At 42.4% G+C, this 21,060-nt stretch overlaps 1 protein-coding gene across 1 annotated transcript in view; it reads right to left on the bottom strand.

Annotated features, from left to right (window-relative positions):
- ndfip1 (Nedd4 family interacting protein 1) overlaps nucleotides 1-10,433 on the bottom strand; it is a 49,495-nt gene extending 39,062 nt beyond the window's left edge. The window contains exons 1-2 of the mRNA XM_033029893.1: nucleotides 10,254-10,433; nucleotides 5,183-5,273 (exon numbers count right to left, since the gene is read on the bottom strand). Coding sequence (XP_032885784.1) covers nucleotides 5,183-5,273; nucleotides 10,254-10,283 — 121 coding nt within the window. The 5' untranslated portion in view covers nucleotides 10,284-10,433. The remainder of the gene's footprint in view (nucleotides 1-5,182; nucleotides 5,274-10,253) is intronic.
- Between the last annotated feature and the right edge of the window lie 10,627 nt (nucleotides 10,434-21,060).

Raw genomic sequence — 21,060 nt, 5'->3', positions numbered from 1 at the left:
TTAAGTTTACCTTCAGATGGAATCATCTCATTCGCATACACACTACAGGCCTTTAAGATATTAATGTGACAAGACGCGTAGATGAAAAGGCAATGAATACAAAGTACGGACTTTGCTACTCTCTTTGTGCTTTAGTAGATTCCAATGAGCATTCCCATTCTGAGCATGTTACTCAATAAAAGTCTCAGGATACTTGCCTGTCCCATACAAATTAACATTACAGTAATTTTTTTTGAAAATACTTATGCTTTATCTTTTTATGCACTTAATATATTTTAATTGTGTAAAAGACACCTCCCCTATCCATTTTTTTAATGCAATGAACCATTATGAATAATTCATCAGGCCGTATTTTGTAATCAGCACAATACAAGAGTAAAATGTGCAGTGTTATTGCTCGCCCTTCATTATGCAAACGCATTCATTTCCATTAAAAACATTGAGAACCCATTTTGTTCAAACGATTGTTGCAGTTCATAGCATATTTTACATACCCATACTATGTTTTTTTCTTTTAGATCATTTTTGCACTAAATTTAAATTAATTTAAATTCAATCCTATAATGTGAAAGACGAAGCTGTTGGATTACTTGTGTGTCATAAGCAGCACACTCACTACCAAAGAATTGTCATCAAGGTGCCCCAGTAATATTCTGAACGAATAAGGTCTGGGAGAAAACCACCTGTAAACAAAGAAATTAAACTGTATAGTGTTATTGATTTCAGTGCTACATAATGGATAGCATGCTTACATGAGGTGACATGTAATGATGCCCATTTCCTATTAGGGTTCAAAACCAGATTCCAATTTTTTTTAAGTTACGGTAATTACAAAAATACTTGAGGCAATGGATAAATTGGACAAACGCTGCTTAATTCAGAGAGACCACAATGCAATAATTGCACAGAGATGTATTCCAAGTTCTAATGGATGCATACGAGCAACACAGATTGAAATTCAGTCACTGTTCCTCCCATTAATTTGCTATGCAAAACTAAAAAATCTGTATTTTTCTAGCATGGTAAATAAATGCATTCCTCAGATTTTTGATTTGACCCAAATTCAATGCTGCGCCTAAACCAGAATAACACAAAGTGGTTTTGGCATCTCAGGCTTGGGAAGAAGTGGAGACAGAAATCCACAATAATTCAACTACTCGTTGTATTCATTGGCTCATGCTGCAAAGTATATGCATCCTATATGGATGGTTAATGAACCCAGGATTAGCTTGCAACGCCCTGCTCATGAATATAGACTGCTGACATCTGCTGTGTCAGCTTGTGGTGAATTGCCACTTGACTAAATTATAGAGTGCTGCAGTTACAGATTGATCCAAATCCCAGCAATAGCAAGTGACTTCAAGAAAGCAATAAAAATTAAAAAACTGAAATTTCTCAGTTCAGAAAAGTAAATTGTTGTAAACTACTAACATTTTGCCGTTATACAGGATAGTGGTTCTGAACCTAATAATGCTCTTTTTCAAATTCACTACATCTTCTCAGCATTATTAACCACAGAATACTTACGGGAATAATGCTGTGCAACTTATTTTGTTTGTTTCTTACTGCAGCAAATGGGAGGAAGATATAAATCAGGAGGTATTTCTAAATATTTCATCAACTGCAATCCCACTTCAAATTGCTTGTGTGTGTATTGCAGCACAATTAGTTTTGAATCAAAATTTAATGTTAATAAATATTGTTCAATCTTCAAGAGACAGCAGAGAGTTGGAATATTATAGATAGACTAAAATGCTGGATAAACTCAGTGGGTGAGGTAGCATCTATGGAGCGAAGGAAATAGGCAACGTTTCGAGTCAAAACCCTTCTTCAGGATGATGTGAGGGTAGGGGGGGGTGGGAAGAAGGAAGAGGTGGAGCCAGTGGGCTGAGGGAGAGCTGAGAAGGGGAGGAGAAAGTACCTGAAATTAGAGAAGTCAATGTTCATACCGAAATATGAGGTGCTCGTCCTCCAATTTACGGTAGTCCTCACTCTGGCCATGGAGGAGGCCGAGGACAGAAAGGTCGGATTTGGAATGGGAGGGAAAGTTGAAGTGCTGAGCCAACGGGAGATCAGGTTGGTTACTGCGAACTGAGCGGAGGTGTTCGGCGAAGGGATCGCCAAGCCTACGCTTGGTCTCACCGATGTAGAGCAGCTGACATCTAGAGCAGCGGATGCAATAGATGAGGTGGAGTAGGTGCAGGTGAACCTCTGCTGCACCTGGAAAGACTGCTTGGGTCCTTGAATGGAGTCAAGGGGGGAGGTAAAACGACAAGTGTAGCATTTCCTACGGTTGCAAGGGAAGGTGCCCGGAGAGGGGTTGGTTCGGGTGGGAACGGACGAATTGACCAGGGAGTTACAGAGGGAGCAGTCTCTGCAGAAAGCAGACAGGGGAGGAGATGGGAAGATGTGGCTAGTGGTGGGGTCACGTTGGAGGTGGCAAAAATGACGGAGGATTATTTGTTGTACGTGACGGCTGGTAGGGTGGAAGGTGAGGACAAGGGGGACTCTGCCCTTGTTACGAGTGGGGGGGAGGGAGAGTGAAAGTAGAGTCACACGGTATAGAAGAGACCCTGGTGAGGGCCTCGTCTATGGTAGGAGGGATTCATCTCTATTTAATAAATAATAATTGCTTTTTTCCCAATATCAATCGCATCTTAAGATTTTTCAAGGAAGAAGCATCCATTAAATAATGTCCACGTAGAATTAAAACAAAATATTGTAACTTGCCAACCTGGGAACAAGTGATTGCAAAGATGACCAAATACCTGGAATCAATTGGTTATGGAAAATAACAATGTTATTTAATTCATTTAATTTAGATAAACCAATTTATCGTCCTTTGACAATCAAAATAAAACCAACAGCTGCTGGAAATCTGAAATAAAAATGAAACGCTTCAAACACTCAGCAGGTTAGGCAGCATCTGTAGAGAATTATAATTAGTTGTTGAGGGTTACAGCATGACGACAGGGCTTCAATACGCCAAAACCACACAGAATATGATTCACCCACATCATTCCCATTTTCATTTTCTGATAATGACTTCCCTGTGCGTGCATGCGTGTGTGTGTGTGTGTCATTTTGCATGTGAAACATATCTTCTCGAAAACCAGACGCCGAAACGTGAAAGTTTTACATATTTCAGTCGAGATATTCCTTGCGAGTTTAGAAATCCACTCCTCTGTACCGTTGGTACATTATTTTTCTGACTTTTTAATTAAAATTGTTGACCAATCTGACCTTTTTTAATCTGACCTCTGCCCAGCTGCTGACGTTACAATAACAGTGAAATCTTTACATCTTCTGGTAGAAAATTTCCTTATGATTACAAAAATCCAAATCCTCTATAAATTATTTCCAGAGATATTTATTAAAATTTATCACCAAACTGGCATTAAATTTTTTTTAATTGTTGCACAGCTGCTGACCTCACAATGCCTTGGCACCTGGCCCAACTGCTTCCTGGCCCCACCCGGCCTGGCCCTCCAGCCTGCCAGTTGTTGATTCCATTGTTTTTCATTGAATTGAATTGAATTATTTCTCACTTAACATCACTAATTCTTAACACTAACTTTTAATTTCAAAGATAGTTTAAAAAAAAGTGAATTTGCAGTTTTCATTGACAGCTTAGATCGGGGTGTGTGTGTGTGTGCGCGTGTGTGCGTGTCCTCCCCTGAATTCCATAGAGCTGCATCGTGCACGAGACGCGGACGCTTCATTTCCAGAACATTCTGAACGCGTGACGCACGGTTGCATTTCGCTCTCTTTGTCTCTCCCCCCCCTCTCTCTCCCCATCCCCTCCCTCTCTCTCTCCCCCTCCTTCCTCTCCCCCACTCCCCTAAACCCCCTTCCCCCCTCTACCCCCTTCCCTCCTCCCCCCCTCCCTTTCCCCCCCTCTCTCCCCTTCTCTCTCCTCCCCTCTCTCTCCTTCCATCTCTCACCCCTCCACCACCCCACCCTCCCCCCCCTCACCCACCCTCCCTCTCCTCCACCCCCCTCTCCCTCCGTCTCTGCCCCTTCCCATTCTCTCTCTGCCATCACTCTCTTCCCGCCCCCTCCCTCCCTCTCTATACGCGCCTGCGAGTTGGAGGGCTATGTGTCAGTGGATAGGGCGATAAAAGGAGCAAATTAATAATATTATTATATAAAAGGGGGTAGTTAGCGTGTGTGCGGGGTAGTTAGTTTGTGTGACGCCACATGCGACCCCCTCCAGCCCTCCCCCCTCCCCCACAACTACACGTTGGGGGAACAGTCTGCACTTGGTCTAGTTGTTCCTTAAAACTCATCCTTTTGACCAAATTTTGTTCCCAGTGAAGATTCAGGATAGGAGTCTTGGAACACACGACTGGGTTAAGGATGGGTTATAAATGAAAACTGTTGTTGCTGCTATTGATGAAAGATATCTATATTACAATTGTTTTGGTTTTTTTAAATCATCATTTTCTATTTCCCTTTAAAATTCCAACATTTCAAAGTAAACTAATTAAAAATATCTTTACTTTGGCTAATGGAAGACATGACAGTCACACCCAAAATCATGCTGGTTCGAAACCGTTTTATAGAGATACAAAGAATGGCCTTCACCATATTAAAACAATATCCCAATAATTCTACACTGCTGCAAGCATTTCAGGTAGCCATCTCTTTCCAGAGATGCTGTCTACCCTGCTGAATGTTCACAACATTTTCTGAATTTATCAAGCCTTTACCTTTATACTTATCATGTTCTTATCAAGAATTGTTCTAATCATGTTCGTTGGCTGCTGGTCAGGAAAATTATCAACAGAAAATCTGAACCAATGAATGTTGTAGATGCTGAACTATGTTTTAGAGTTTTGGTGTGGCATTATAGGTGACATTATAGAGATAAGCTGGGAGCAATCTGTCGTTATGAAAAATATATGGAGCCAGAAACTGACACAGTATGGCACAGTACACAGCAATAACTTAAAACATTACATTGTTTCCTGGAGGTACACTCCAAAATAAGCGCATGCCTCTTGGATTAAGTGAACAAGAGAAAATAGTAAAGTTTAAAGTAAAGAGTCATCCCATTTTATGATAGTGAAATATTTTCCAAACTTTAGAACATCATTCCAAGCTTTAAAAACTGGTGAGCTATTACATACCCATTTTGATCCAAGTATGTTCCATCCAGTTCCTACACATTTCTACATACCTGCACTCTCTACTGCAATGCTGCTATATGGTGGAGGAGCAGCCTCAGCCCCAGATTCAGACACTTCCAAAGGTTCTTCCTCATTCTGCAACTACACAGACAAAATAGTAGATACAAGTTAAAACTCACTCTTTAACAACATACCTCTAAAATAGAAAACTTTAAAAACAAACTATTCAATTACAAAGCATAGCTCAGGGGTTGTGAAGGAAATCAGAGCACCCTTGAGCATCCCACATGATCACAACATGCACACTGTGCAGAGGCAGCACCTGAGATCAGGCTCGTACCAACGCCTCTGAAGCTGTGAGAACAATGCAAAGTGCTGTGCCACTGTGTTACTCAGCATACATCCAGTGAAATACTCATTAGAATTGACGCCTACAGACAGATTACTCATCAGGACTGTATTCTGCTTGTAATGCCAGTGCAATTTTCAGAGATCATTTGGCATACAAGAAAATAAATCTGACAAACCAAAAATGTTCAATATACAATTTCACATGGAGAATAACGTGGAAATAAAAATGTTGCTAGGCACTTTAAGCTTCTTCAAAGAAATCTTCCTTATTTATTAAGAGGAATGCCCACAGGCAATCAGATACTTACTACATGGCAATTGCACCAAGAATGACAACTGTCCACAGGTTATGCTTATTCAATCAGAGGTTTAAAAAAAAAAGGCTTGCCCCATGTAGCACAGTTCTTATCATATCAAATCCACCATGGTGAAGATGTTTCTGGGGGGAGAATCCAAGTTCTAGAAAATGTGGTGTGGGGGAGGGGGGGTTAGGGAAGGGGGTGTGGGGGAGGGTGAGGAGGGAGGGTGTGTGTGTGTGTGGAGAGAGGGGGGTGTGGGGAGGAGGGGGGTGTGTGGGAGTGGGAGGGGGGGTGTGGGAGTGGGAGGGGGGGTGTGGGGAGTGGGGTGGGAGTGTTGGGATGGTGGGCGTAGTTGGGATGGGTGGGAGGAGTGTGGGAGTGGGGGTGTGTGTGTGGGATGGGGGGTGTGGATGTGTGGGATGGGGGGGCATGTGTGAGATGGGGGTGTGTGTGGGATGGGGGTGTGTGTGGGATGGGGGTGTGTGTGGGATGGGGGTGTGTGTGTGGGATGGGGGTGTGTGTGTGGGATGTGTGTGTGTGTGTGTGTGTGTGTGTGTGTGTGTGTGGGATGGGTGTGTGTGTGTGTGTGTGGGATGGGTGTGTGTGTGTGTGTGTGTATGGGAGGGGTGTGTGTATGTGTGTGGGAGGGGGGTGTGTGTGTGGGATGGGGGTGTGTGTGTGGGATGGGGGTGTGTGTGTGGGATGGGGGTGTGTGTGTGGGATGGAGGGGGTGTGTGAGGTGGGGGGGTTGTGAGAGGGGTTGGGGGGTGTGGGTGGTTGGGGGGGAGGGGTGTGGGTGGTTGGGGGGGGGGGAGGGGTGTGTGTGGGAAAGAGGGGTGGGAGGGACTCCACTCAGCTGCCACCAGCCACGGCACCACACGGCACCTCCCGGCTCGGAGGAGAGGTGTGTGGGAGGAGAGGTGTGTGGGAGGAGAGGTGTGTGGGAGGAGAGGTGTGTGGGAGGAGAGGTGTGGGGTGGTGTGGTGTGGAGGTATGGAGGGGTGGGGTGAAATGGGGAGGAATGGGGAAGGGTAAAGGGGGGGGTGTGGGTGTGTGTGGGGGGGGGGGGGGGGGGGGGGGTGTGTGTGGGAAGGAGGGGGAGGGGGGTGTGTGTGGGAAGGAGGGGGAGGGGGGTGTGGGGTGGGAGTGGGGTGGGAGGGACTCCACTCAGCTGCCACTGGCCACGGCACCACACCGCACCTCCCGGCTCCAAACGGCGGCTTCCCCCGACACCACACAGCTTGTGAACTCAGCCCCACCTCCGGGACTTTATTCTCCTCGACTGGAAGGGGCATTACATTCATGGTGACGGACAGGCGAGAAGACCAATCTGCTGATCTCACGATTTTTTATACCTTCATAAGTTTTGTAATCTTCCACCGGAACAAAACTTTGTGCGCTTGGAGCAGAGGAGAACGGTGAGTAAGGTGGTGAACAAATCCTAGCGATATAGGGTACTGTTTTTGCGCACATTTAAAAAAGAGCAAACCGGAAGTGGTCACGATGAGAGTTTTAGGCATAGTAAGTATAGATTGCAGCGTACTGGAGTCATCAAACCACTTTTGCTTATCCCTGAAAATAAAAAGCGTAACACAACCAACGTAGAATGCGGACCATCACATAGATCAGACTTCTCACCATTGACTCCATCTACACTTCATGCTGCCTCAGAAAAGCAGCCAAACATAATCAAAGAATTGGCCCATTCCAGTCCTTCCTTCTTCTCCTTGCTTCCGTCCGGCAGTAGGCACAGTAGATTGAAAGTGCCCAACACCAGACCCAGGAAGAGCTTCTTCCCCTCTGTAATCAGGCTTCTGAACAGTCCATCCATAAGCTAGGGTACTTTCCAAGTCACCTCAACCCCACTGAGGATATTAGAGTTTATGGAACAAATGCATGGCCATGCTGAGAACTAAATAATGCACTCTCTTTCTTCCCCTTTGTTCTATCTATTGTACTCAAGTTTGACTTGATTGTATTTATGCATTGTATATTTGATCTGTTTGGATAGCACGCAAATCAAAGTTTTTCACTTTACCTAGGTACACATGATAATAATAAACCTACACCTCAATTATCATTATGTGGCCAATAATTATTCATCTGCAGAGATATCTGCTATCTCTAACATCCAGATTCAGGAACAGCTTCTTCCCTACAGCCATCAGGTTATTAAACGCTACAACCCCTAAATAAGCTCTGAACTACATAGAATTGGGGGCATTGGTTTTGTCCTTTTGCACTATTATTGTTTATGTATAAACGCACACACACACTGAACTTCGTTTCATTTATTATATTGTTTACAGAATACTGTGTTTACATATTCTGTTGTGCTGCTGCAAGTAAGAATGTCATTGTTCTACTTGGGACATATGACAATAAAACATTTTGAGTCGTGAGATGGAGAAGAGTAATCTCAAATGTACACCAGCAACTAAACCTGCAATTTTACCTACTTGTACAGATATATTCTACACACCATGGACACGCAGCAAACAGAAAATGCTGTGTTCCCAAGAGATACTCTTACTACTTAGGAACTAATCTTACAGTACATTATCTATCAAAATATGTAGCGTTGCCAACCACTAATGGAGTGAATGTTTCAGGAGACAAATCAGTGCAATATACTTTCCTGAAATACTGGGCATGGGAATAAAAATAGGGCTACAAAAAAAACCATCCATTTAGATGTCTATTATGATGCAAGTGCATAACTCCAAATACAAAGGTTTTGCTCTATCCCAATCCTTACTCCTCATTTCAATTCATAGATTTGCAGATTTTAACAAAAAAGTTATTCTCTTTTGTCCTGGATCATGCCCATGTCCACTTGCCTTCAAAAGAAACTCTCCAAAAAAAAGGAACGCAACAAGTCACAAGTTTGCAATAAAGCTGCCCAGTCAGCTGCCTGAGTGGACCATGTGACTATTATTTCCCTTCCCCCATCTCAGAAAAATGTATCCTGTACATGCATCAAATGTTACATTGCTAAACATGCCTGATATTCTTCTCAGGCGCCTAAAAATGTTAAGCATGGTTAATTTTAAAGTACAAATTTTAAATCTAACATCTTTAAAGTGCAGCTCATTTTCCAATGTCATCACTATCTATAGCTGTGACAATTTAACCAGCTGTAACTGTTGGACAGGAGCCAAAATAAACGAAATACCTTCGTATTGAACCTCCAAACGATGATAGGTTGCATATATTTAGCAGAATTTAATCAAATCTGTCCTCCAATTTATACCATATTCAAAAAATATTGACAAGAAAAGTTTATTAAAATAAAATTCCACTACATACATTAATAAAGCTAATTACAAAATAAAGAATGTCATCTGTTTGATTTTAGAGAAAATCTTCATTGTTAAGGAAATCTCCAAACTGAAAGACATATTTACAAAATAAAACATCCCAAAGCAATTCACCAAAATATTTATGACAGACACCAACAAATTAAGTAACAAGTTTCATCAGACACAAAGGACCACATACCATTATGTTTAGGATGAGTTTTATTGTTCTGTGTTATCTGGCAGGCATATGTTATTGGTACAAATTTCCCTAATATATCTTATGGATCCATTGGTTTCAGGGAAAAAAGGTGCAGCTATGACATAACATCGGTCCTCTCAAAAAGCTAATCCAATCAGCTGGATAACCTGTACATCACAGACTCAGATGAGTATTTACCATTTTACCAAAAACGACTGGTATTAATATTATTTTGGATCGTGCACTTTGCTAAAATGAGAACAAAATACCCCTTTAGTTATTAATCTCTAAATTAATACTTACAATAAGTCTTTAAGGCAGAAATGCTACCTAAGAGTGCCAACCACTCAATTTACGATATCTTACTGTAGGCCAATGCAAAATGGAACGTGTGCTAAAATATTTGCAATTCCAGTCACTTTTCTAATTCTTTGCATCACACTCTGACGTTGACACATTTTCCATCCGTGCTGAACTCCTCCAAATCTCGATTCAGCGCTGTCAATTTAAATGGGGCTCACGTTTGGTTAAGACAGACCGAGCCTCACAATCCCTCCATCCAACCTTTAAAGCCGCCTTCGGACTGTGATTTAAGAAAGCTGAATACTGATGTTATTCCAAAAACAAATGGCGTGGCTGCCACTTCCCACAACATCGTTTTACAACAGATCGTCCACCCCCAGCTTCGTTTGTAAGGCTTAATTTAACGAATGGATTCAGTTTTGACTCCTATTCGTGTACAATAGCTATTGGCAGCTGGCTGTTAAATCCGATGCCAAGGCTGCCGTCAGTCGTCGCTGCCTAAATCTTCAGCTCCCCTCGATGTTAAAGGAGGACGAGGCCCAGTGGAGGACGCGAAGCCTCGGCGTTGCTGGGCAATCGCACCGGCGTCGTCCCTCAACCGCCCGGGGACACAGACCCAGCTCCTCCCCGGGAAACGTTTCACCGAACCGCCGCCGCCGCCACTCACCGCCTGATATCGGTTGTTGTTGTCCGCCATGGCGCGGGGGTGGGGGAGCAACAAGCCGGTGATCCTGTTGTCGGAGGAGGGCAGGAGGCTTCCGCTCGCTATTTTCCCGTTGGCTTTGCCCTCCGATCGATAAATGGAGCCCGTCGCAGCCGCAGCGGATGTGAGCGGCCGCGGCGAGAGACAGCGCCCACTATCTTGGCGACGTCGCCACTGCAAGTGCCACGCCAGTTTGAACGTTGCCTATTTCATTGGCTCCATAGATGCTGCTGCACCCGCTGAGTTTCTCCAGCACTTTTGTCTACCAGGCCAGCGACAACTGGGAGAAGAGCGTTCTCTGCGAAACATCCTATATAGGATCTTTGCACTCAGCTGATCCCCTTCACCTGTATTCACCTCTCTCAATGCTCCCCTCTCTCTGTGATTCCTCCTCCTCTCCAACCAGAGTTTTGCAACACCCTCTCTCACTCTAGTTTCCCTCTACCCTGACTATCAGTCTGAAGAAGGGTCTCGACCCAAAACATCACATATTCCTTTTCTCCAGAGATCCTGCATCCTGCATACTCCAGCATTTTGTGTCTATCCACCTATCACTTGCCGAGCTTTGTCGGGTCCCCACCTATCTTTTCAAGCTTTCTACTCCCTACTAAAATCAGTCCGACTTGAAGCATCTGATTTCATTCCTCGATCATCAACCTCTTTTTACTGATGCCCTCTGCCCTCTGGGTGACTCCTATGGGGAAGAGTGTGTTGCCCATCTCTTTGCAGAGTGTGGATTTGCAAAGAGGATCTGACGAATGATACAATGGTCCTTGTCATGGTTCATCATAAACAGATGTACAATAGAATACTCTCTGAGTTTCGGGCTGTTTCCAGGACACATAGGGAGACAGACATCGGATGCTGCTGGAAGACCATCAACCCAGTGAAAGATGCTCTTTAGCCTGCCCACAACTTGTTGGTATCCCAGCACAGCATGGTGTCCACTGCAGAATGTTGTTGACTATCCCATTCGAGACTGCGTGAATTTGTGCTGAGGAATGCACTGAAGGCAGAACACCATAGTCGAGGTTCCTTCTGCTGCTGGTCATTGAGGGGCAAAGTCTAGGGAGGATACCCGCTAGGCAAACAAGGGAAGGGATATCACCTACAAATCTGCATTTCTTTGGAATGTGGGAAGAAACCAGAGCACCTGGAGAAAACCCACATAGTCACAAGGAGAATGTTCAAACTCTGCACAGAGAGCACCGGTTGCCATGATTGAACCCGGGTCCCTAGTGTTGTGAGGCAACATTGCTCTGGTGCTATGGCGGGCAATAGTTCAGTGCCCAAGACAATGGCCCTTGCTGAATATCTTTTATTCCGAATAAAGTTTATTTTCGAAATAAAAAAAGAGATGCAAGTGAAATCCTACCTCAGAACCTTGGTGTTGCAAATGTTAGAGAGCACCAGGAAATCCTCCCAATGCCCTTCACCCTCATTTCCATAGTGAGAAGACATTGGGGAAGATGTAATTTTAAAAGGAGGCACAAAAGAATGCAGATGCTGAAATCTGGTACAATAAAAAACAAACGTTTTTCTGCTGCAAGAACTCAGTGGGTCAGGCCATCCTCTTTAATTCGAGACCTTCCTCTGGCAGCTCATAGTCATTTTCTCAGGGTAGAAATCTCAAATATTATGGGCACAGATTCCAGGTGAGAGGAGGTAAGTTTAAAGGAGATTCATGAGACACGTCCTTTATATGGAGACTGCCTGGAAAACCGTGTCAGGGGAGGTAGTTGAAACAGATACAATGGCAACATTTAATAGGTATTTAGACCAACATGAAGATGCATAGAATAATAAGATATGGCATCATAGTTGGTGCTGGATTGGTGGGCTGAAGGGCCTGTTTCTATGCTCCATTATTCTATGTTCTTCTTTGATTCATAACATAGTTCTCAACTGCTCAGTAAGGGGAAACATCCTACCCCTATCCAAAATGGTGTACTTTTAAGAATTCTGTAATTTTCCCAATAACGTCACCTCTGAATTTTTTAAACTCCAGAGAAGAAACCTTGCCTCCTTAATCTCTCCTAATGTGATAGACTGCCATTCAAGGAACCAGTTTAGTAATTTTTTACTGCATTCCTGCTATGGCTAGTATAATTTTTTTAATGTGAAGTAGCCAATATTGTGCACAATACACATGGTGAAACTCATCTAGACCCCTTATAATTGCAGTAATGCAATGAACAAATCTTCACAAAACTATATTGGCTCTATATAAACAACAATTATTGTCTATTCCATATTACCTGTGAATAGTTTCTCCTTTAATTCATATTTATTTAATTTCTTCAATCCATATTCCCCAGCTGCTATGCTATCCTTGCTGAATTAAAGATCCAGACTTCTGACTGTTAGCCCTGTACCTTACTAATTATGATGCAGTATCTATATGATTTGTCTGTGAAGATACTATAAATACCAACAGACAATTATGGTAAAGTTTTGCAGTACATATTGATGCCAAATGTGGAGCACACTGGAAAATAGAGAACTGTCTCCTGTTTTTACATAATGCTGAAATAATTGCTAACCAATGCAACTAATTTCAAGGGTTAAAAGTCTGTCATCAAAAGTATAACTCAGGCTCTTCTGTTTTAATGCTATTTTGCACAATTTGTATCATGCATTACACGTGAATGGTGGTGAAAAAATATATATGTCCCTCGTGGGCAAGCATTGGAAGCTTTTAAGTGTCTAGACAGCCAGTGATTGAGGCTGGGTATGTGTGTCCCAATGTGCCTAATTTCTACTGCTTCAGGAAAACAATTACAATATATCTAACATATAGGCAGAAATAAACAGAAAACAGAATATTGAATATGTTAAAACATGTTAGACCAGTAAGAATCGCATTCCTTTTCCATTCAACTGTGTAACTCTTTTTTCAATCTTTTCCTTGCTGTTATTATTGAAATACATCTCGTGGGACTCCCCTGAATGTTCAGATGATTACAAAAATGATTATCTTAATTATGCTAACCAGAAAGGTTCCACACTAATCAGTAGTTTATGCAGAATATGGTGTTCTCAAGGAAAATGATTGACCTCTAAAACTAGGGAGAATAAAAATGAACTGTTCACCAGTTCTGTCATGATTAAGTAACTTCTGTCACATGGTAGTTTAGTTTATTATTGTCACGTGTACCGATGTATAGTGAAGAGCTTTTGGTTTGTGTGCTATCCAGTCAATGAAAAGACGATACATGAAAGCGATACATTTGCTGCCTTACAGCGCCAGAGACCCAGGTTCGATCTTGTCTACGGGTGCTGTGTGTTCAGAGTTTGTGTGACTGCATGCGTTTTCCCCGAGTTCTCCAGTTTCCTTGCACACTCCAAAGACGTATAGGTTTGTAGGTTAATCGGTTTTGGTAAAATTGTAAATTGTCCCTTGTGTGCAGGATATTGCTAATGCGCGGGGCCTTAAGGGCCTGTATCTACACTGTACCTATAAAGTCTAAAGTCTAATGATGACAATCAAGCCATTCACAGCGTACAGGCAAAGAGTACAATTTAGTGCAAGATAAAGTACGATAAGGACCATTAAAGATCGTTCAAAGGTCTCCAATGAGGCAGATGGGAGGCCAGGTATACAGCTGCATAGGCATAAACTGGGATCAGCATTCTCATCAGTCAATTATATTTTCAACATTTATTGTTGAAACTCATAATGACTGACCTCTATTGATTGAAAATCCATAGAAGAACCTAGAAAAAATCATTTCTATTCAGGGGTCAATGATTTCAGGAAAGGAGAATAAGTAAAGATCAAGCGTGTTTAATTGTCATACGTACCAAAGTGGAACAATGAAATTCAATCAAAGATATATGCTCCATTATGAATGGAAGCTAAAGCATAAAGGGCCTGTCCCACGAGCATGCGACTCCATGCGACAAGCACGACCTAAAGGGCCTGTCCCACGAGCATGCGACTCCATGCGGCAAGCGCGACCTAACGTGGTCACTTGAGACGTACGGCCTCGCGGGGCCGGTCCCACTTCGATCGCCGGAGCCGTATGGAGTTGTGCGGAGCTGGTCCCGACATCGCGGGGGGCTCCGAAAAACTGACCATGTTCAAAAATTCCGCGCGGCAACGGCCTGCCGGCCCGCAGCCGCCACGATGCCATACGCACCGCCTCGACGCCGTACGTCACGGGCGAACTTCCCGCGGACTTCGCTCGAACTTCATGTCACTCACTCGACCTCCGCGCGGCCCCTGCTTCTGGTTTGGTCACGCTTGCCGCATGCAGTCGCATGCTCGTGGGACAGGCCCTTAATACTTTAATGTATATGTTTATTTCTGTTGGAAAATCAACACTTTCAAAATATTTAACGACTCCTAAGCATTTCAGATTGTCCGGCGTTATTTTTTAGATATCTTCGCGATATCAAACAGATTTGTTCCATGTTGAAATCTAATAGGATATTAAGTGCTGCACTCTTTCTGCAGGCATTTAATAAGCCTTTAGATAGGTGTTTGGATAGGCAGGGAATGGAGGTACATGGATCACGTGCAAACAAATGAGGTTAGATTATTTTTGCATGATGTTTAGCACATTTTGGGCCGAAGCACCTGTTCCTGTGCTGCACTGTTCTGTGTTCTATGTTATTGAATAGATAAAAACAAAGTTAGTATTAAGAAATATTAAAATGTTTCTGTCAATGTTGAGTAACCAGTTATCTTTGGTCAACGCTGGTCTACTAAGTCAAAGTAGTTTGCCGTTTCTGTTCTGTGAATGACTGAGTCATGAATTTCACAGACAAGGATTTTATTTATAACCATAGAGCAACTGCAAAAGGAAAGAAGGTAGACATTACAGAAGTAATAAAATATTTTTTGGGAATTATCTGCTGCAAAGTTGTAAAATATTGCATTGCATTATGAAAACAAGTGCGTAGTTAGAGAGATACTGCTGGATAAATGGGTGGAATTCATCTTTGAAAGATGCCTTATATTTATCCCTGAACAAATCTTATTTTCTGGTTGGTGAGCGGTTTGCCATGAATGAAGAGAACTTGAATGGTTCAATATTTGGTAAGCACAAACATGATAGGATAAATAATCAAAACATTCCTAAAGCATGATAACAACCTCCCATTTAAAAAAAAAAAATAACAGGGATTAGCACTTATAATTCATCAAACAGTGCATCTACTTTAGTGATTCATCTGAAACGTTTCCATCTGTTACCTGATATGATTTCTATTTTGACACCAATAAACAATGGGAATAATTTAAAACATCTTCTCCATTTCTTTTAGCACTGGCACTCCTCAAAAAAGAACAATATATATTTAAAGCAATTATAAATATAAAGGATAGAAATTGAAATTCCATTTTAATTGCTTTTGTAAATGCACACTAGAATATTTAATTTTTACTGTAGCCAAGCATGGGTAAGATAATGTATTCCCTTAACATTACCTTCAGGAAGTATCGGCTCTGAAGATCCCAGTTGGTGCTGCGCTGGTTGCAAAGAAACGTTAAACTTGGCCCTTGTCTCTGTGTAGCAGAACTTTAGCTCGACTTGTCTGCCAACAAAGCAAGTGATGTTTCAATACATGACTTGTCTGATCAAGATCTTCACTCCATTCTTCTGTCTGACATAACCTTCAACTACAGCACAGGAATAGGCCCTTCAACCCACAATCTCTGTGCCAAACATGATGTCAGATAAACTAATATTTTCTGCCTGCAAATGATTCACATCTCTCCAATCCATGCATATCCATGTGCCTATCTTAAATCTCACTATCATATCTGCCTCAATCACCACCCCTGGCAGCGATCCAGGCAATAACCACCTAGGTGTAAAAACCTTGCCTCGTACATCTCCATGAAACTTTGCCCCTTTTATCTTAAAGTTATGCCCTCTAGATTTATATCTCCTTTTTGGTAGAAAGGTTCTGACTGTCTACTCTGTCTCTCATAATGTCATATGTTTTCACAAGGTCACCCCTCAACTCCAGCTTTCAAAAAAAACTTACTGTCTTGAACTTGAATATATTCAATGATTTTTGGGGTTTACCGAAACGATTTACCATTTGATGTAGGAAACTTCTTAATCTCTATCTTAAATAGGCAACCCAGTACTTAAAAACAACATCCTCAAGTTCTAGTTTCCCCCACGAGTCGAAATCCTTTCAGCATCTACTGTCAAGCATCCCTTGAATCTGATATATTTCAGTAAAATCTCATCTCATTCTCCTTACATCCAATATGTAGACCTAATCTGCCCCAATCCTTCTTCATGTGACAATCTCTCTACCCCAGGAATCTACCTGGTGACATCTCTCTGAACTGCATCCAAAGCAAGTATATCCCTCCTCAAATAGGAGACCAAAACTCTAAGCAATAGTCCAGATGTGGTCTCACCATTGTCCTCCATACTTGCAGTTTGACTTCCCTCTATTTATATTATAATCCCTTTGCAATAAAGGTTAAAATTCATTTAGATTTCCAATACTTTCCATCTGCAAATAAAATATAATGAAGAACACTTCAAACTTCATGTATAGCAACATTTTGCGGTTTCGTTTTATGCAAAAAACAGCCAGACAGGTTGCCATTTCATTCTCAGGCCATCCATGATTCTAATGACTCTAGAGAATAATTTATATATTTAAAAATGGTCTTGGCACCTCTTCATAACTTACACACCTGACTTGAGGTTATGGCCTCAAGATCGATCCACATTCAACAATGATTATAATTCAAAACTATTTAATTGTTTTGTACATTTTGAAACAGTTACATTGGACTCATTAGTAAAATTCTTAATTTATCATTCAGGGCAATGTGATTACATATGATTTTGAGGGAAAAAGATTTGTTTCATAAAGTAAAACATAATAGACTCGATTGAAGCCCAGGTAGTAAAAGGGTGGTAGAAGCGTGGATGAGAAAATCAAAGAGACTCTGTCAGATAGTTATGGTGAATGCCATAGGTATGTTTCCTCTCACATTCTAAAGATGTGCAGATTTGTAGGTTAATCGGCTTCTCTAAATTGTCCATAGTGTAAACAATCCGAAACTGGGATAAAATAGAACCAGTATACGGTGATCGCTGGTCGGCACGGACTGGGTGGGCCGATAGGCCTGTTTCCATGCTGTATCTCTAAACTGAGCTAGACATAGAATGAAGCCACTTAATGCATTAAGTCTGTTCCGGTTCTTTTGAAAACGAATCCAGGTGGTCCCTGTAATGAGTCGAGTCGTGCACACCTCAAGGTACAACATATATATATTAAAGTACTCTTACAGCACTCGTCTGCAAGGTGTTATAGTAACTAGCAGCTATTCAGACTAAATTACGTAAGCAAACGCCTGATAATATAAACCACATAGTAGGTGGAACTTCTACTAACAAGCACTACAATTGGTTAGTAAGAAGTAACCAATCTACATCCTTCCTTGTAGAAACAAAATAAAGCATAGATACGTGGATACATGGTGCCTAAACAATACAGTAGCTGAAACGCTAATAACGCATATGGGGAAGTATAGATGGTTACACAAAATCACCGTATCTAAGGGGTGGCCTGCTGACCCATCCAGCGCGAGTGTGGTACAAATCCGCGTCTCCTCCTTTCACCTGTGAAGTGACTGGGGATGTGACCGGGGACGGCACCGGAGACCCGCCAAGTAGAGTGGATGTGCTGCAAGAGGAGGATTTGTCTGCATTTAAAAACTTTCTACGAATCACACCTGAGCTGTTTAATGAGCTTGACAACTTAAAAAAGTTTTAAAATGCAGACAAATCCTCCTCTTGCAGCACATTCGTCAGGTTATCATACTGTCCAAGCATCAATCTTCTTTGCAAGAAGGGCTTCACCCACTGACACCTCTTCATCTGCTTCCTCTTCACCCTTGTGCTTTCCCTTCTGCCTTTCTTGAAAGGCTGATGAAGCAAAAGGGCTGCTGCTGACAGCAGTAGATGTACTTTTAGTAACATCCACCTAACTTGTTCCTTCCCTGCTCTCATGGTTCAGAATGATTAAAAAAAAAACCTGGGAGGCTTTTGTAAGAAAAAAAAATTTTTCTCTGCTAAAAGAACTCTGCAACCATGATTGAGCACACACAGGAGTGACAGAGATCACATGCTTATGTTATTATTAACCTTTTTTTCACCCAGTTTTATTCCACCAGGGAGGTCTTTCCTTCCACTACCTGCAACCTCCGGCAACCACCTTCAACTAGCATCGCAACCGGCTTCGACTAAAAAATTACCGCTTTTTAAAATGACAACCTATTTTTAGTCGAGGCCGGTTTTTAATTTTTTTAAACAATCGCCGCTCGACTATGCGGAAACCACTTTCGACCTTGGGTGGGGCGCAAGGTCTCCAGAGGTTTCTGTTCAGGTTTCCTAAGTGGGACAGGGGCATAAGACTGTGGCCCCTGGTTCTGGACTCGCCCAACATTGGGAACATTTTTCCTGCCTCTAGCTTGACCAGTCCTTTTTATAATGTTATATGTTTCTATAAGATTCCCCCTCATCCTTCTAAACTTCAGTGAATGCAAGCCTAGTCTTTTCAATCTTTCCTCATATGACAGTCCCGCCATCCCAGGGATCAATCTCGTGAACCTACGCTGCACTGCCTCAATCACAAGGATGTCCTTCCTCAAATTAGGAGACCAAAACTGTACGCAATACTCCAGATGTGGTCTTACCAGAGCCCTATACAACTGCAGAAGAACCTCTCTACTCCTATACTGAAATCCTCTTGTTATGAAGACCAACATTTCATTAGCTTTCTTCACTGCCTGCTGTACCTGCACGCGAACTTTTAGTGACCGGTGTACAAAGATACCCAGGTCTCACTGTACCTCCCCCTTACCTTACCTAACCTAACCCCATTGTGATAATAATCTGCCCCCTTGTTTTTGCCGCCAAAGTGGATAACCTCACATTTATCTATATTATACTGCATCTGCCACGCATCTGCCCACTCACTCAACCTGTCCAGGTCAGCCTGCAACCTCCTAACATCCTCTTCACAATTCACACTGCCACCCAGCTTTGTGTCATCCGCAAATTTGCTAGTGTTGTTCCTAATTCCCTCTTCCAAATCATTAATATATATGGTAAACAGTTGCGGACCCAACACCGAGCTTTGCGGCACTGCACTCGCCACTGCCTGCCATTCTGAAAAGGCCCCGATCACTCCTACTCTTTGCTTCCTGTCTGCCAACCAATTTTCTATCCACGTCAACACCCTACCCCCAATACCATGTGCTCTAATTTTAGTCACCAGTCTCCTGTGTGGGACCTTATCAAAGGCTTTCTGAAAGTAATGTAATGAGTCGAGTCGTGCACGCATCAAGGTACAACACACTCTTACAGCACTCGTCTGCAAGGTGGTATAGTAACCAGCAAAGATCCTATAGCGGAGGATCTTTGGTAACCAGCAGTTACTCAGACTAAATTACGTAGGCAAACTCCTGATGATATAAACCGCATAGTAGGCGGAGCTTCTACTAACAAGCACTACAATTGGTTAGTAAGAAGTAACCAATCTACTGTCCCACTCCTTGGTTCCTGCTTCATTTTCCAGTATTTATTTCCTCTGCAAACATTTATCCAATTCACTTTGGAAAGCTGTTATTTAATCTATATTCATCACTCTGTCATTTGGCCATCAGAGAGCGAGGATGATCATCGGAGATTGGGAGGACCCGTCAAGAGTGAGGAGAGCTGTCAGCGAGCGGGGAGGGCCATCGGAGAGCGCGGAGGGCCATCGTAGAATGAAGATAAACCTGGGTTGTGTGAGAACCAAGATGGGACCAGTCGGTGCAGTGTGCGGCGGCAGGCAGGAGATAGTGTCGTTTATAACTTTGTCGGGCCAAAACGTGGTGACACTTGTGTACTGCCTAGGGGATCTGCTACATGATTTTACCTGGCTGTATGTGTTTCACTGAATCTAGGTGCATGTGACAATAAAGTATCATTGAATCGATTGATAATCCCATCCATTTCTGATAAAGATCTCTCTTAATTTTGTCTTTTTTCCTTTTGCTAATTACTTAAATCTGTGCCCTCTGATTTTTGAACCTTCTCATTCCAGAAATGACTTAATTTCATTAACTCTATCCAAATCTTTTTATGATTTGAAATATTGAGGACTAAAAACTTATTAGCACAACTCCGCAAAAAGTCATGCCAAGCCATTGAAAATAAAGGTGAATAGTGAAATTTTATGCACCTTTCTAGGTAGTTTAACGCCTATTAGAAAATGAGCTTTCCAGTCTCCTGAACACAATTTTTCCCATGTTAATCTTTCACAAATAATGTCATTATTAGTGCAAGACAGAAAATTCATTTGCAGCAAAATCCCCATATAAGCACTGGCCTTGAACGCTGCAGAAGAACTGTGAAGAAAACTTGAAGAAAATAACAATTCCACCCCCCCCTCCCCTCCCTCCCCTTCCCAGCACATGCCCCAAATAATGCTAAGGGCTGACATTCAAACCATATTCGTTGTATTCACTGTTTTTCACTGAGATCACTGGCCTTCTACAACTCCGAGTATGCCGAGACTGCTTTATCCACAAAATTAAGTGTCATAGTCATTTTTAGCTTTCTCGTCAGGACTATTTCAGGCTGTCATTGCCGATTTCGGCTACATTTCACAGTCTGTAGCTTACTGTTGTATTCAGATCACCCAAAGTCCATAAACAAGGAAAGAATATTTAATTTATTTTTGTTCTTCGACCCAGCATCTGCTTGCAGTGCATGTTTCCCGAAGGTGCAGACACTCAAGG

Source organism: Amblyraja radiata, chromosome 11, assembly GCF_010909765.2.
Source record: "Amblyraja radiata isolate CabotCenter1 chromosome 11, sAmbRad1.1.pri, whole genome shotgun sequence".
Classification (NCBI taxonomy): domain Eukaryota; kingdom Metazoa; phylum Chordata; class Chondrichthyes; order Rajiformes; family Rajidae; genus Amblyraja; species Amblyraja radiata.
The sequence above is the reverse complement of the archived record's forward strand: the minus strand, read 5'-3'. Positions and strand labels throughout refer to the sequence as shown.